The 18160-nt window shown below is 48.3% G+C and overlaps 1 protein-coding gene across 2 annotated transcripts; it reads left to right on the plus strand.

Moving 5' to 3' along the window:
• Positions 1–1254: 1254 nt before the first annotated feature.
• LOC135823993 (crk-like protein) lies at positions 1255–16268 on the plus strand. 2 transcript variants are annotated; one of them, XM_065336885.1, is made up of 12 exons: positions 1255–1475; positions 1758–1877; positions 4589–4742; positions 5784–5816; positions 6284–6418; positions 7681–7818; positions 8764–8790; positions 9405–9437; positions 11058–11092; positions 12130–12148; positions 13052–13180; positions 14695–16268. In XM_065336885.1, exons 1-12 carry the CDS (start codon positions 1453–1455, stop codon positions 14830–14832), a joined length of 984 nt encoding a protein of 327 aa, XP_065192957.1. In that variant the 5' UTR covers positions 1255–1452; the 3' UTR covers positions 14833–16268. The 2 variants fall into 2 exon arrangements, with proteins under 2 accessions (XP_065192957.1, XP_065192958.1); XM_065336886.1 differs by having other exon boundaries at positions 1256–1475; positions 13055–13180.
• The last annotated feature ends 1892 nt before the right edge of the window (positions 16269–18160 follow it).

An 18160-nucleotide genomic window follows, 5' to 3' on the forward strand; every position in this document is an offset into this window, starting at 1 on the left:
ACAGACAGACAGACAGACAGACAGACAGACAGACAGACAGACAGACAGACAGACAGACAGACAGACAGAGACAGACAGAGACAGACAGAGACAGACATAGAGAGAGGGAGAGAGAGGGAGAGAGAGGGAGAGAGAGAGAGGGAGAGAGAGGGAGGGAGGGAGGGAGGGAGGGAGGGAGGGAGGGAGGGAGGGAGAGAGAGAGAGAGAGAGAGAGAGAGAGAGGGAGGGAGGGGGGGGGGAGGAGAGAAAGAGCGAGAGGGAGCTACTCACTGTACTCAGACTCAGAGCGCAGCATGTAGTGTCCAAGTACTAGGTGTCTGTAGATCGACCGTGCACTACATACATGTAAAGTGGAGATTGGATATAACGACACTACTTCCGGAGAAAACAAAATAATATCGCTATTATAAAGTATAATTAATACCGGTATGTGACACAGATATGTCCCATGCATGCCACTCCGCCTGATACAAGAGGAAAGTCTCGTTATATTCGATGCATTTTCAGGTGTTCGGGCACCAAAAAGTGTCATTACGATCTGTCGTTATTTTCGAGGTCGTTATACCCGATCTACATGTATAATGTACAGAAAGGACTTAGTAAACGACGTGGCCATTACATTGGGCAACAGAGTTGTGTCCCTAAACTCTTTCGTCGATACACATGAACATGTACAATCATGTACATGTATATCCAATCTGCACTACGAGCCTCGTAGTAATGATTGTAGTATTATAAGTACATGTGAACATGCATGGTGAAGGGCTAGACGCGATAAACACCAAACCGGAGCTTTTGTGTTTTTTGTCACGAAAGAAATCGTTTTCAAGGCACCCCACGGACGTCTATGTGTCGGTTTTGCGGGTCAAAACGCCATACATCCCAGTCAAAATGATGCCTGAAGTTTGTTTTCTTCTGGAAAACGCGATAAAAGTTATTGTCATGATGCATATGCTGGATCATGGAGTGTAGACCGAAAACGAACAAATGAAAAAATGCCGTTCCTGAAATTTCCACAAAACGTCAAAAGCCTATTCATGTATTGTACAGTTGTACACACACTCACAGACACAGTACACAATGGTAGACTACATGACTTGTGTACTGGATTTCAGTGAGCAGCAGTGTAGTCTGCACATGTATGTCAGTATGATGTAGCGTGCCTAAGTACCACTACATGCCAGTGCCCCAGTGGACGTCATCATTTTGATGGAGCTGTCTCAGTCTGTTTTGTATCTGCCTCCATATCACCTCTGATCATGATGCAAACGCAAGTGACTTTTTGCTGGGACGACACGTAAAACGTTTTGCGACTGGAGAAGTAACACAAGAGTCCTCGGAGAGAGGAAGCAGTGCACCTACTGCTCTGTGTTTGGCGGCCGTTGGCGCAATATCGCCTTTCGTGTTTGCTGCTTGCGCGTGCAGAAAGCCTGGACGTGAACAGCAGCGGGAATGCAGCGTTACGACCAATACCCGTAAGTCAGCTCTTGTCCAGGAGGTTTGCTGCTGCTGCTGCTGCTGCTGCTGCTACTGTGCACTTATGCATACCCGAGCAGAACTTGGACGCGAAGTGCAACGGGACCAAGTCCTGCTTGTGCCATTCGTTAGTGGCGTTCTCTCTCTCGCTTGTAGAGTGTGGTGCAGGACCAGATGAGCTGTTGGCGGAGCGCCGACTAGCCTCCTGGTGAACCCCTGCATGACGATGTGATTTGTCTGTGTACGTGCGCGGTGGCGGCGGTGTTCCTGTGCTCCTGTAGGTGGTATCATGGTAAATTGGATCGGCAACGCGCTGAGGATGTGCTTCGCAATAAGCGCACTGGAACGTATCTAGTGCGAGACAGCAGCACAATACCAGGCGACTACGTCCTTTCTGTCAGGTGAGGTAGTAAGTCTGGGGAACAGTGTCGCTCCAGCTCCGATCCCCAACACTACTCACTTGCGCTCGCGCTGCCTGGCAAGCAAACGAATTTCTCGAAAAAAAATGTGATCGTGGTGCGTGTTGTGTGCTCTGTACCAGCTGTGGCAATGTCCCGTGCTTGCGGAATGTTTGAAAGCACTTTTGCTGCTGGCGATGAGTGCTTCATCATCCGCCGGTGCTGTGCAAAGTTCGGAGATTCAGCTCTGGGTATATTGTAGTTGTGACTTGTCAGACATCATGTTCGTTAGGTGCAGATGAACGTAAAGTAACAGTTTGCTTTCACGGCGATCATGATAAAGCAGCATCGCGGTGGGTATTGTCGGACTGGAGACTTATAAACTGCGATCGTCTGAAAAAGCCGTTTTCCTCGTTTGATTTGATTTCATGTGCACGATAACAGCCGGGTTTGTTGTCGCTCTGACGACGCGTGGAGCGTCAGACTTGTTGTGCGTCCGCTTACGATTACGACGTGCCTATGTTTAGCGTTCGTAGACTTGAGATTGGGCCCTTGTGGGTGCGCCCAGTGTTGGCCGTTGCTGGCGATTGATCGATGACGCTGAGGAATTGAAATATTATTGACCTCTCCGCGGCTGGTAAAACATGGTGCTAGTAGTAGTATTCTCCGGAGCTCGCACCCATCGCAGCGAGGGTCATCATTGGCTGCATTAAAATTGATGTTGGTGTGTTTGAAGGAGTTTCATACTAATATTATTACTATTGACTACTAGGGATCTCAATAGTATGGGCTATTGTTTTAGAAAAGATGCGTGTCGAAGCATGATGTGCGTGTACAATAAATTCGCAAATTTCGGAAGTAATAATGTGAACTTCTCGATTACAATGAACTCGGATGGAGAGACAAGGATAAATTTGTAGGAAAGAAAAAGGACGAAGGAACTACAAGTTACGCTATAATGTCCACTAACACCACCAGTTACTAAGCATGAGCTGATTGTTTAGTAACTGGTGGTGTTAGTGGACATTATAGCCTAACTTGTAGTTCCTTGGTCCTTTTTCTTTTCTATAAATTCTCGATTATAGACTAACAATCTTGAGAACGTTGGTGTTCCTGGCGGACCGTTGGTCATAACCTTGAGCTGAGGATTCGGGAGTCGGGACCGGCACCGGGAGTACAGCTCGCTCGATTCTACAGAGTGACGATGACTCGTACCTTGATCTGGTGAGCTGTGTCATGGGAATTTTGCAGTCAGATGTGCAACTCTTTGACTACGAAATGATTCCCGTGACGCATCTCGCCAGATCGAGGTGTGTGTGTGTGTGTGTGTGTGTGTGCGTGTGTGTGTGTGTGTGTGTGCGCGTGCGTGCATGCGTGTGTGTCATATCGGACGAGCACAGACCTTGTGGTTGCCAGTGTTCCGATCATGACGAAAACCTGTGCTTGTGTGAAGACTTTCACTTGGTCATGATTTGTTAGCAAGTACCGGTACATGATTCACATGATATTCACAACTTCACTGGGCAGTCGTGTTGGAGCGTGTAGAATGCTAATCCACATTTTGGAAGTTGAATGCAACGATGTCAAACTCAACGCAATGCGAAACGCTGTTTGTATGGAAGTATAATGGAACCCTCCGGCAGTCTGTACAACGCCTGGAAAAGGGCAATGTGTTTGCAACACCTGGATCATCTTGTACAGCTACACGACTGAGTGCTGGCAGCGAATTTCTCCAGATCTGCACGCACCGGCTGCCTGGCACTGATACGAGTCACTGACTTGTTAGTGAGCCTGGATGCCACCGGGCACGGATGGGGGTCACTGTCTTGGTCATGAGCCTGGGTGTCACTGGGGCACGGATGTGGGAAACTGTATTAGTGATGAGCCCGGATGTCGCTGGGGCACGGAGGCTGTACTTCAGTTCAGACAACTAATCTCAGCACTAACACTCTCATAATCAGGGCTGACATCCTCCTCACCATGCCAACGGCATTTACTCCTGCAGGGGTACTAGATTGGAAGCCACCCCATGGGCGTTCCCAAAAGTGGTACAACCGAAGGTAGGCAAGTGGAAAGAGGGGTCCGAGGACCCCTTCCTCGGAAAAGAATTTGAAATTTTGGGCTCACGAGGGCTATCTGGGGGCCTCACAATCACTTTAGGACAGTTTCCACAACGGATAGAAACACATCCTCCCGCAGTTTAAAAGTTGTGAAGTTTTGTGCGAGTCTGAAAATCCTTGAATTTTTTCATTGCTTTTTTGGATGAATTGGGTGGACCATCCTGGATGAAAAAGTGGTATGACCATGGTCACACTGGTCGTAGCGTGTGTGACATCCCTGCACCCCCGCTACACTGTACTCTTGGCCTAGCCCAACAGCTTACATGCCACGATGGCGCAACCGTTGGAGTATCTAGGTAGTAGTAATGGATCACATCCCAAAGCAGACTACTGTACAGGCGGAAAATTTCGTCGGTCAATAATTTCGTCTAACTCCAAAGAAAGGGAGTTCGTCCGGCTGTAAATTTCGTCCATGGATCACAAGAGTGTATTGAAAAGCTGGCCAAATCGACATTAGTCCGGCATTTAATTTAGTCCAAAAGCTCCTTGGACGAAAAAGACGAAATTGAATTCCAGACGAATATTTCTGCTTATACAGTATGACATAACTTACACCTGTATACTTTGGGTACTCGTGTGTGTTATGCTCTGCAGAGAAAATGCCAGCTTGGGTGCACTGTACAGTCATTACATCATTAATCACCGTGGCAACTTGTACATCATTGGGGACCAAACGTTCATGTCGCTACCGGAGGTTATCGAGTTCTATCATGACCACTACCTGGATACCACTGTCTTGACGGAAATCGTAAGTTTCTCCAGCAAGCGCTCGTGCACACACACCCCGCACACTTGCGCGTGGGCACGCACTCTGTGTGCCTGTAATTCTCTCTCTCTCTCTCTCTCTCTCTCTCTCTCTCTCTCTCTCTCTCTCTCTCTCTCTCTCTCTCTCTCTCTCTCTCTCTCTCTCTCTCTCTCTCTTGCTCTCTTGCTCTCTTGCTCTCTTGCTCTCTCTCACACTCTCTCTCTGACTCACTCACACTCACTCTCTCTCACTCTCTCTCTCTCTCTCTCTCTCTCTCTCTCTCTCTCTCTCTCTCTCTCTCTCTCTCTCTCTCTCTTTCTCTCGCTCTCTGTCTGGACTGAACCTGAATGGACTTTAGGTTGTGCCAGATTGGCCACGCTAAACTGTTTAGGGATGTTACTACGTCCTATAGGAACGAATAACTTTGTGACTTTTTTTATCTGTGAGCTCTGGTGAATTGTGCCCCGAGGAAACAAATGATGGCGACTCTGAGGAGACTCGAGCGGTGCCGTTTTTTTTGCGTAACATTTCAGATGCTTCAAGGAAGTCTATCCACTCGTTGTTTTGGAAGTGGTTTTGTTCCACTGGACCAAATTGTTTTGAGCACAGTAACTCCTTAGGATGTGAATAAAAAAGCCGTGCTTTTTTTTGTTTCCAGGGGAAGTATTACAGTAGATTTTGCCCATCTCCACAAGAATCTCCACTGTGTACATGTTTAAGCAGTTGCTACAATCGTGGCCAAAGAAGTCCGACCCACGAGTCAAAAGCAGCGCCGCATTTCCTTTCCATTACATCATGCATGTTCCCAAAACCGATCCGAGGGCCGCATCGGAGCCTTGGCACTGCTTTTGGCACGAGAGTCGGATTTCTTTGGCCACGACTGTAGATCTCTGCTGTGAACCTGACGTGTGCACGGGCAGCTGAGCGCTAGATTTCCAATCATGAATGCCAGGGGTGGGGTTTTACGTGGGCACAGTATCAGCCCGGTGTGGTGTTCTTGCGTGATGGCGTGCTGGTGCTGTGTGTTTCTGCTGTTCCTATCAGGCTGACCGCCAGCAGCAAGGCCAGACATTAGTTGTAAGTCTGCATGCAATGATCAGCATTCTCTCATGCCGCTCAGTAGAATGCTGAGTCAGCACGCGCTTTTTTCCTATTTCAAAAGCCTTTCCGTAGTAATATCACGAATATCTCTGATTGCATTTTGCTCCAGCCCACTCCGTCTTTGCGCAATAGCCCTGGCTCTCTGCCTCTCCCTCTCTCCCCCCCCCCCTCTCTCTCTCTCCCTCTCTCTCCCCCCCCCTCTCTCTCTCTCTCTCTCTCTCTCTCTCTCTCTCTCTCTCTCTCTCTCTCTCTCTCTCTCTCTCTCTCTCTCTCTCTCTCTCTCTCTACCAGAAAAAGAAATGACCCAGCCACAATTTTCCTCCTCTTCTAAATTTCTTTCAAAGAAAAGTGCCTGACCCCCCCCCCTGCCCTCTCTTTCTCACTCACCTTTAGCTTGTGCATTTCCCGTCATTGACTGTGTTGTATATGCTCGTTGTACGCAGCAACCCAGACCTAAGGAAGGTGAACCCTTACCACCGCCTGTACGAGTGACTATGCCGGCAGCTCCTGAGCCTGCACCAGCTAGTAATGGACAAGTCATATGCACTGTCAAGGCACTGTTCAAGTTTCAGTCCGACGTAAGTATGGAACAGTCGATTGGCTTGGCGCACGCATGTCACTGTGCATGCAAGTGTGTGCGTGTATTGGTGCATGCATGTGTGTGTATTTGTGTGTGTGTGTGTGTGTGTGTGTGTGTGTGTGCGTGCGCGTGCGTGCGTGCGAATGCGCGGGTGTTGGGGTAACTGAGGGATAATTCCAACCAAGCAGCTATTTGGGGCACCACCCTGTTGAAGGACTGCACCGCCGCAGCCGACCTAGGGACTGCCATCTCAAGGCTGGTTGGTATAGGGTGGGCTGTGTCTCTCACTCTAGCTGGTGGTTAGCATCCACATCTGGTATCTCTGACACACCAGTGCAGTGCAGTGTATGTAGTGTAGGCTCTCGGCGCCTGTCACGCCATAGGGATCTCGTGAGGCACAAGTGCAAATCTGAACAACAGCCACCGATCTCACCGCGGAAAAGGTGCCTGCCGTTGTACTTGTTGCGATTGTTGGCTCGCGATTGTTGGTTCACTGTTCCGCCTCTGCTTCTTGGCCGTCATCCGCTGCTCTATCTACTGCCGCCGCGCTGCTGCCACCGCCTGTTAGTGCTGCAATTTGCACTTTGGGACCTGTGTACCGCTGCTTCCGATCCACTCAAGTCCGCAATCGTCATGGTTGTCCCAGGACCCGTCACCGTCCAACAATGAGCGAGAGCGTGACGACTTACTTACCTCACAGCCGAACTAGAACTAAGGACAACTTGCCATCATGATACACAACAAAAAGTACAGCTCGCGCATCCCTGTTACTACGAGCCATGCAATTGCGTTTAAGCACAACCAACTGATTTGAACAGCATACACCAAGTACAGTGCGTAAACTAAAACAGTTTTTGCACTGGAATTATTGCTAATGCCAGGTGTGGAGAGCATCCGTAGCTGCAGTATTGGGAGCGATGCTGGCGACGAATTGCACCGCAGGTTTTGACACTGTCCGTTTTTGTCGTGTACTGTAAGAGTTGAATGTGTGGCGAGTCTAAAGTTTGATGATTTGCGAAATGTCCCACTTAGCCGGCACTACGTTCAACGACCCTGCCATCACACACCTGTCTTCTATTTCTCTAGTACAGAGGAGAGAAGGAATAGCATACGTGTAACATTCCTTGAGTTAACAATGTATTCTTTCTCGTTAAACCGTTCCTTGAGTTAACAATGTATTCTTTCTCGTTAAACCGTTAGACTTTGTGCCCCGTTAGAGATTCAACTCTTACAGCATCTCTATTTCCACTGTCGTTGCAGGATTCAGAGGATCTTCCATTTGAAAAGGATGATATAATGTACATAATCAGCAAGGATGAAGATGCTTGGTGGACGGCGCGGCATTCTGTCTCTGGCCGACAGGGCTCCATACCTGTACCGTACGTGGAGGTGGAGGAGGTGAGAGAATCTGTTTGCAGTGCCCTTTGTCAGTGGATCAGCGTGTGAGTGAATGAGTGCATGCACGTGTGCATGCACGTGTGTGTGTGTGTGTGAGTGTGAGTGTGTGTGTGTGTGTGTGTGTGTGTGTTTGTGTGTGTGTGTGTGATTGTGTGTGTGAGTGTGTGTGTGTGTGTGTGTGTGTGCGTGCGTGCGTGCGTGCGAGCGTGCGTGTGGTAGGTATAATGCATGTACAATAAGACCTGTCAAGGCAACCACTCGGATGAGGCGACCATCTGTACTGGAAGACCACAGGAACCAGGACCAAGGAATGCTATTTCCAGTCAGTTGACCCTGGATAAGGACACCACCTGGTAACGGCCGAGACCACATTTTGAAGGTCCCTTGACCGGTCGTCTTAGAATAGACAGTCACAGGTTTCACTGTACTAGCGTAGAAATGCAAAACTGCATACTAGTATGTGTCCAGAAATCCCCCCCCCCCCCCCCTTCCACATTCTTGACCTTACACTCCTAGTTTTTCGTACCTGAATATACTTCCGGTCCGGAATATTTTTCGTGCATATTGAATTAGTTCGCTGCAGCTTCAGCCGTTCCCACACGGTCACATGGTCACTTCAAAGTCAAAGTTTCATCAATGTACAAATTCGCTCGTTTGTGGAGGACTACCGGAGAACCATGCTGATTCTAAATCTGCGATACGAATGGGGTGGGGGATCATCATACCCTTTTCTTGTGATAGTGACATTATAACATTGGAATTTTAGGCGAAATAGCAACATTTGTGGGGGGGGGGGCAGGCTTCCATACACGATAGTGCCGGTATACCGTCGGCTATGACGCGCATTCGGGTTTATGGAAGGGAAGTGTGCCCTAGCCGTGGTTCTTGCCACTGTCTCACCGTGACTACAGTATTCGTTTTGTCTTGTTGTTTTTTTACACACAGGCCAGTCAAGCGCCACCTCCTCGGCCTGTAAGTCAAATGTTCTTATGTGTCCAGAGCATGTTGTATATTTGTATTTATTCAACATGTCCTGCTCGTCAAACGACTGCCAATAGCAAATGAATGTGAAATGAAGAGCGACCACGGCAACTATCCGAAACAGCACACAAATGTAGAGAGAAAAGGACCTATACGTTACTAGTGCTGACTAACAGTCAACCAAGGTAACGAGACAATAGACAGTCAGATAGTGCGATAGGTCCTTTTCTCTTTACATATTTCGGGAAATAACCCGAGGTGATGAGAGTACAGGTACACAGCTTCTCTGCTCGCTTGTGTTTAGATTCTTTCCTAGTATTGTGATGGTGTGCTGACTGGGTTGTCTGAGCGGGTTGTTTCCAAAGCATCCAATCTGCCTTGTTTTTTGTTTTTGTTTTTTGTTTTTGTTTTTTTTGGACCTGATCCTCTTTTGAGCTGCTGTGCATGCCTGTTGCTGGATTGAAGTGCAATTTTTGACGTAGCATGCATACTCGGTATTTTGGTTCCCCACCACCTGATTGTGCAACCTGATCGTTTTCGCCTTGTTTTTGTTGTTGATTGTTATGTGCGGGGTCGTGTGTGTGTGTGTGTGTGTGTGGGTACAGGAGGAGCACAGAGCTCACGCTACGCGGCTAGAGGTAAGCAATGCTGCTGTTAAATGCCCGAAGCCAGATTCGTTCTCCTGAGATGGTGCACATGTGCACCGCCACCAGCTCCACTCGATTGTGCACTTGAAAATCCACTTTTCCTACCTAAAGCTGGTGAGCTAAACGTAGTGCGGTCCTGCGGAGTTTGGCGTGTTTAGGTCTGGCTGGTGCGAGAAAAGCTTCAGCCAGCTCTAGCCTAATGCAGCCTACAATGGAGTATACCTGGCGTGTTTTGCTAGGGCAGTGCAGTGCAGTGCCGCAAGGAAAGGAGTGACACGCCACCTCATTATGCCGATGGGGCAGAACATGTCAATATGGGCATCACAAATATCAAAATTACATAACCAAGAGTGAGCAACTTGACGATCCCCCCGACCCACGCCGGAATATGTTCATGACATCAGTCCGCCAAGTTTTGCTGTCAACATGCGTGGCCAGAGATCAAAGTACAAACAACCTGCACATGTACACTAAACCTATGGTAGCTGAAGCAGAACAACGGGTGGTAGATGCGTCTGTCCAGGTCCTGGGCCTGATGAACTGACACTATATCTATATGTTGAAAACTCAACTTCTGCGGCAATGTACGGGAGGAGTTACCTAGCAGATAGTACAAGACCAGCGTTGAAAAGCTCGCACACGTGGTCAAAGGTCTGCCCAAAATGGCTCTATAGACATGTAGATCACGCCGAGATTTCAGCTCATCGAAGCTCAAGAGACTAGTTCGTAGTTACTGTAAATATACAAAATTTCGGCGCTGCAAAATTTCGGCACTTCACGATTTTTGACATTTCGGCGGCGATTTATTTTCGGCGTGGGGTAGAGGGCATGGTATAGTGCGACAGATGCTGTGAAAAATTTCATCGGCGTTTTACTTTAGGCGGTTTGGGTCGGTGCCGAATACAGGTCCTCCCTCGTTAGTAGATAATCTCTGGGCCATCGAAAAAGTTATCTTATAACGAGACTTATCTTGTAGCAGGACTTGCAGCTAGAGGTGAAGTAGGCACTCCTTCGTACTTACCGGGGCTACCCTCGATACAACATAAATTATCGATGCTTCAACTCGTTATAAGATAATTGAAAATCTCCAAGTTACTCCAACATAACTCTTCCTTGAATACAAAGGATCGTCCATATTCACGAATACATAGACATAATACGGTTCCTCTTTCTGCTTTATCCTACGTGTTTTGGCCTTGGTCCTGCATGGTCAATATTATCTTATATTGAGGGTTTGGCACTCCAGGGACCTGGGCAAAGGGTCGTTATAACGGATTTTATGTAATAACGGATTATGTTGTAACCGGACTGTGAACAGTTGTATAGACCACGTTTCGCCAGGGGATTTCAGATTTCTATTTACTAACGGGGTTTATGTACTAACCGGACTCGTTATAATGAGGGAGGACCTGTATAGCCGAAATTAAATAGCTGCCGAAAATTTGTATATTTACAGTACACGCTCTTGGTTATGTACTGTTGCCAACGTGTTGATCTCTGACATGTGCTATGCATGTAGACAAAGACCTGGCTGATCTAGGCAAGGGACTGCTTGTTTTTGATCATCAAGCTAAATTTGTTTGGTCTCTCGTTTCATGTTATTCTGCACAGTCGACTGGAGCTCAAGGTAGTGAGCGTCAAGGAGGGTAAGCTGTCTGATGCCATTGTGATGCTCTGCAATTCCCTGCAGGGATATTGCCTTGATGCCATTGCATTGCTTTGCACTTCATGACTCGAACAGTGCAGCTGTAGCAAGAGAAATTGCCGTGAACCTGTGGATCTGAGCAGCACACACTGCACCGCTCCAGGTGGTGGTCGCCAGTGCAAAGGCCACACGGCCACGGAGCTGTTATGTTATGCGGTCAGGTGTCAGTTGCTACAACTGCGTGCGCAGTGTGCAGTATGATCGTAGACGCTAGGGTGTATTAGCACTAGATCTCATATATCGGTTGGTCGCGGGCATGTCTTTCTTATGCACAGAGTCTCAGACTCCTGCTCAGTCATGTCTCATGGCATCGCTGATTGTCTCTATATTTCTCCTCTTACCGACCGTTCTCCCTAATACCAATGTCTTCCCTAACCAACCTCGTCCTTGCTGGGATTGCTGACAAAGTGGATTTATCTCAGTTGGTAGATCATGAAACTGTCGGTGAATGTATCATATCCCTAAGTTTGAGGAGGTTGAAAACGGAAAACGTCTCGATAATAAACTGACCGCCACCACCAGGGCTCGACCCACGGACCCTCGCTTGTAGTGTCCTAGACGCAATTTTGTCAGCACTAATTACGGCAAGGACTGGAGATTGACAACCCTCAAAGTAAGCAAAGAGGAAGAGATCAGGCAATATAGTACTGACGGGAAGCAGTGCATGAGAAGTGTGTGGATGCATGGCCGGCAATCTTGGTAAGGCGGGAGATGAAGTACCACTACAGGCAGGCATTGCTCTACAGGATCATACTCATCATAGTCTGAATTCCTCCCCGCCAGTGAACTGAATAGTACCCACTGATAACTGATACAGTACCTTGTCTGTTCTTGTTGTTGTTGCTGCTGCTGCTGTTGCTGTTGCTGCGATGGTTGTTCTTGTTGCGGTCGTCATCATCGCCATTGCCGCCGTCGTTGCCGCCGTCGTTGCTTCTGCTATTCGTCTGTGCGTTCTGCTTGTTCTGTCCCTGTCCGCAGGCGCACTCAGTCACCACAGGTGAGTGATCCAAAGAAGATCTGTACTTTACTGTATTGTGGACTTTCTTGTGGAGGACATCTGCTTAGTTTGAGTTCAGTGTCCTTTCCTCAACAGCGGATGAACAATTTTCATTAACATTTGCGACTCTGTGTATTTCATAATTGAACCTAATCAAACTTCAGAACTTAGTACAAACGCTCAGCATGTTCATTCTTGTACACGCTGGCCGCTGTACGAAGAGTGCATGGACACCTTCCGGTGAAGTTTTCCCTTGGCTGTCTGCCAGCGCCAAATTCCTGGGCTAGGTGGCGGAGATAAGCCAAGGGAAATGAAAGCCAATCAGCTGAACAGATACGGTTCAGCTTGGGCTTGGCAGTTGTTGTTTTGTATTACCATAGTGTTATGGATTGCATGCATGTTATGTGCAACGTCACAGTCCTAGATTACATGCATGCTATGTGTGACGTCATTATCAGATTATCTTAGCTACTGTTACCATGCGCGTAGTTACTGTTGCCATGCGCGTAGTTACTGTTGCTATGCAGCACTCTCTGTATCTAGAGTGTGCGCATGTGTGTAATGTGCTTCTCCTTGGATCCATCTTGGCTTCCTGTGCTGCATGTCTTTCCTCTCTGGTTTTACCTTTACTTCCATGTTCCCTTTCAATGCAATGTATTTCTAAACTCTCCGATCCGTGAACTGTGTATGAGTAGTGTGCGGGCTGAATGCGAACCACAACACATACTATTACCATACTTCCCCACAGATATGTGCATGACGATGCTTAATATAAACGAAAATTTGCTGTGTAAACATGTCCGGGTGCGCTTATGTCCGGACATGAGCACAAGCGCTTATATGTGCGGAAGTACGGTATCAAGTCTGTACTGCTTCGCTGTGTGTTTGTCTGACCTTGCCCAGCAGCAACCTGCCCCCGGAGCAGCAGGAGTGGGTGGTGGTGGCGGCGCTGGCACACCGAGCCGAGTGCGTGCGCTAGCCATCCTGGACCGGTATGCCAGCGCCTACGACAACACTGCACTCTCGTTCAAGGTGAGGCCCGCTTGCCCCGGCTCTACTAGTCGACTCTTGATTCGGACCTTAGTCATAGCAAGTTTTCCTCTTGACTCCCCTCATGCCACGAAACCGGGAGCCTGAGCGTTTCCGTTGCCGTTTCGCTTTCAGTCGACTCCTGGTACATGTATTACGAACACCATTGTTCAGAAGAAGTAGTTCTTTATAGCTGAAGTTTGTTAGGCTGGCCTCGGCTCTTGATTGGGACTTTAGTCTTACATGTAGCAGGTTTCGTATCCTAGTGCAGTCTAAAACTGGCTCATTGTCCGTCATTGTCCCCCTATGTACCTACGCTGTACTTGTACCTACGCTGTACTTTCCCTTGTGACAAAACCTTGTACAGTACATGCACACCTACTGGGCTCTAGGGTCTCCTGTGCCTATGCACCTATGCACCTATGGCATGTCTACCACATGACCCTGTAGGGCTGTACCATGCTACTTCCAACTCCACAGTCAACCCCTGCATCTATGGGTGACATGATGCTGTACCATGCTAGTTCCAACTCCACAGTCAACCCCTGCATCTATCTGTCCCCGGGGAAAATTGCGATTCCGCGGCCGCATTTTTTCCACGTTTTTTGCGATTTTTTAAAAGACCGCGTTTTCCGCGATTTTCCCGCGTTTTTTGAACTTTTTTGTTGCACTACACGTACACACAGTGCACTGTTCGGTCAGCAACGTCTCATCGTGGTGGCTTTTTACTCAAATATGACGAGTGCTTACACCAGAGACTTGTAACTGATTGATTTCACTACATACTCACTGAAAATTGCCGCACATCAATATTATTCACCGCATATTTACCGCAAATTCACCGCAAATTATGCCATATTATGCCGCGTTTTTCCCCGCCTTTTTTGCGATTTTTTCCCGCAATTTTCCCCGGGGACAGATCTATGGGTGACATGATGCTGGCCACGATAGTTCCACTGTCCACATGCCATGATCACTCAGTTCTGCATAACTGCATGGGTCGCATTTCAGCCGCCACCACCGTACTGGTAGCTGATGATTTTAAAAGCGTATGCACTGCCACACGGCTGTGGTGTCCTACTGGAGACTACCGCCAGGCTGGTTTGAAATGGTTTATGGCTGTGTGCTTGTGTGTGTGTGTGTGTGCGGGTGCGCGCGCGTACGTGCGCGTGTGTGTGTGATATGTCCACTGGACAGCAGACTTTCTTCCACTTGTGAAGACAAGTGGTACTTACCTGCTAGGCCAGGCCATGTGTTCAGGCTGACCTGTGCCTGTTCTCAGTGACATCATTGTGACCCATGCCTGTTCTCAGTGACATCATTGTGACCCATGCCTGTTCGCAATGACATTGTGACCCATGCCTGTTCTCAGTGACATCATTGTGACCCATGCCTGTTCTCAGTGACATCATTGTGACCCATGCCTGTTCTCAGTGACATCATTGTGACCCATGCCTGTTCTCAGTGACATCATTGTATACATGTTGTGCTGGGTTTGTGTGCTTTCCCGAGTGCAGGCCGGAGAGACTATCACTGTACTACGGCAGAATGAGAACGGCCTCTGGGAGGGCGAGTTGAATGGCCGCCAGGGACACTTTCCGTTCACACACGTGCAGGTGATTGACGACGGAGACCAGGCAGCGACTTTCTACTGAAGCACCCGTGTGCGCCAAGGTGCACCTTCTTATGTTGAAGCTGGCTGGTACGGGCTATTTGTGTGCTAGCGGACCGGTAACAGTCTCAGCTTGGGATCCCACCCTGATTTTGATTGCAATGCATGCGTACCCGGTGTTGTTTTCTCTCCGATTGTGTGTATGCCAAATGTTAGGCTAGCTCAACTAGCTATTCCTGTAACGAACTTGATTTCACATTGCCCCCGGTGATTCTTGTGAGGTGGCGTCTATGCCATGCAGCTGCAACCGCGCTGCACTTGCCAAGCCACAAGATTTGTCCAGGTACAGTCAGCTACTCATCTTGTCCACCGGTACCATCAGCTACTCATCTTGTGCACTGCTACCGGGTACCGGGATACCGTCAGCTTCTGATCTTGTTCACTGGTCCCGTGATACCGTCAGCTACTGATTGTTGGTATTCTGCTGCCCGGATACTAGTGCTCAGACGGGTAGTAGTAGTAATAGTAGTGCTGGCTCTGGATGCCCTCCCCCCCCCCTCCCCACAGGAATGTGTTCATTCAATTTCATTGTCATCCGGATCTCTCTCTCTCTCTCTCTCTCTCTCTCTCTCTCTCTCTCTCTCTCTCTCTCTCTCTCTCTCTCTCTCTCTCTCTCACACACACACACACACACACACACACACACACACACACACACACACACACACACACACACACACACACACACACACACACACACACACACACACACACACACACACACACACACACACACACACACACACATGCACAGTGGCTTTGAGTTCAACGGGGTGGGCTACGTTCGTAACAGCACTCTGCTATGCCATTGCTAGTGTGTGCCAGACTTTGCTAGTGTGTGCCAGACTGTGGCCGAGTCGCCAATTCAGCTATCGCCTTTCAAGCATTCGCCTCATGTACATTGTGTGCTAAATGCTCCCATACTAGACTGCCAGAGCGGCTGCTAAACAATTAGATAGAATGTCTCCTGCCACAGCGTATGCTGCGGATGGTTCATGTACAGACGGCTGGGCACGACGCGTGCAGTGCGTAATCACAGTAACCCCCGCTCTCCCTAGTTTGCCTCGCGTGGTGCTTTTACGGCTAATTCTTCTCCTTCAATACCTTGTCACTTAAGCAGTCCTCCTGGCCAGTTTATCTTATTTGGGCGTCTAATTCCTAGTCCCTGCTCTCATTATTCCTAGCCGTATGCTACTGTGCCGACGATGGATTTCACATTGCCTTGCTCCGTGTATCTTCATGCTACGTTCTCCCCATATACATACCACCCAGGTACCGCCATTACGTAATACAGTGACTACTCAATTTTTCTCTCTTGCGCGCGCCAAGCAGTCGCCAGCCTCTGCGCTGCTGCCATGCAATGATTGTAACCATGGAAACCGTGCTCGGTACAGTGCGGTGCAAAGCTGTCTACCAAGACTCACTGGCTGTGCATGTGACTGTGACCTCAGGAGTTGTGCTGGTTGTTTGATGCGTGCATCCGGCCCGAGCACTGCAGCACTATCGGTGCTCGTAGCATTGCACAACGGGCGCATTTGCTGCTGTTGAAGTAACATTAGTTTGTTGCCGTGCGAGTGTTCAGTCCGGTCCGTTATTGTGTCAACATGTATACTGCATCACACTGATCAGTGGTGAGCATGTACTACAGCCAGTCATACATTGATCAGCGGTCAGCATGATTGTATACTGTTGTTGGGTACCTGCAATTTCCATTGGTTAACCACTGGGCAAGGCATCTAAAACGATGTCGTATAGAGGATACCTGGCTCTACAGACTAGTACAGTCAGACCTCGCTTATCCGGTCCTCTTTATCCGGATCCCTCGCCATCCGGAAGGAAATTGCTGGTTACAGATTTACAGCATACGTGGTGCATCCAACATAACCAGTGTTCAGTTATCCGGTTCCCTCGCCTATCCGGATGGTTTTGTGGAAAACAGATCAGTGTGCGGTTAAGCGAGGTCTCAGTCACTGTACATGTACAGTGTTTGTCAAGCTGATGGTGTTCTGCGGCTGGACTACCGGTACTTTGTTTTGGGTGATTACTAACATGCATGCATGCACGTAAAGCATGGTACAGTCAACTTCGCTTATAACGACACTCGGCGGGGCATTAGAAAAGTGTCCTTATTCGCAAAGTGTCCTTATACCCGAAGTCTCATTATATGTATTACAGTTAGGTGGGACTTTGCTCTGGGCATGGAAATCTGTCGTTTTTCGCGAATTGTCGTTATATCCACAGTCGTTATAAGCGAAGTTGACTATAGTTTCACGGTGGCTCCAAACTAACGACATTCTCTCTTTTCTTTTCCTGCACCCTCCCGTTCTTTCTGTAAGCTAAGACTGTGGTCTTTGACTGGTTTTGTTATAAACTTCCCTTGTGGGTAGAGAGAGAGAGAGAGTGTGTGTGTAGTAGTTAGCTATGTGAGGGTTTTGCCTCATGTGCATGTACATGAAAATGGGGTACTAATAGTACCCCATTTTTGCGTTGAAAATTATTTTTGGCCCGGTTTTTTTTTGCGGATGAAAAAAAATGTTGGTTTGGGTCTTAGGACCCCATTTTATGGGTCCCGACCTTTTTTTTTTAGTGAAAATTATTTTTGGCCCCTTTTTTTGCGTATAAAAATAATGTTGCGACTGTTATTTTGTACTCCTTTTTTTTCATGTCATTACAAAGAATAATGGAACGAACAGTGAATATCGCAATGGAGTGGAGGAGAAAGGTAGTACAATTCAGTTCTTGTTGTCCTGATTTCATCAAGCTGGTATTGGATGAGAGACCACAAAGTTTACTCTTCGAATACGTGTGAGGATGGATTCACCCATGATCTCTTCCGTGACACGCAGTACGAGGTGGAGTTGTCGGACGCTCTGATGTGCACCAATGGTTCCACCCAGTCAGCAATGGAACTGTCAGTCGACGACCTCCTTTGCACCGCCATCGTGTCAACAGTCGACTCGGGTAATTTGGAGATGAATCCATCGTCGCCGATGTCGATCGTACCAACTCGCACACGAATCCGCGTTACTCTTGTTGCAACGGCACGGAGTTGAACGGCCTTGGTACTACGTCGTACACGCAAACGATCAACTCGAGAGACTTCATTCTCGTTCACCTCCTTGACAAGTTGCATTACGTCGCTGGAATCCAAATAGGTTGCATCAGCGAAGAGGTCGATGATGTGTTGAGAGCACGGTTCGTCACGCATGTCACTAAGCTTGTAGAATGAGTGTCTACCATCAGTCCACCTTCGCAGTATGACACCATCATCAGTCTCACTAATAGTTCCGTAGTCCTCCACACCACCGATG

The sequence above is a fragment of the Sycon ciliatum genome, chromosome 8, assembly GCF_964019385.1.
Source record: "Sycon ciliatum chromosome 8, ocSycCili1.1, whole genome shotgun sequence".
NCBI classification, from domain to species: Eukaryota; Metazoa; Porifera; class Calcarea; order Leucosolenida; family Sycettidae; genus Sycon; species Sycon ciliatum.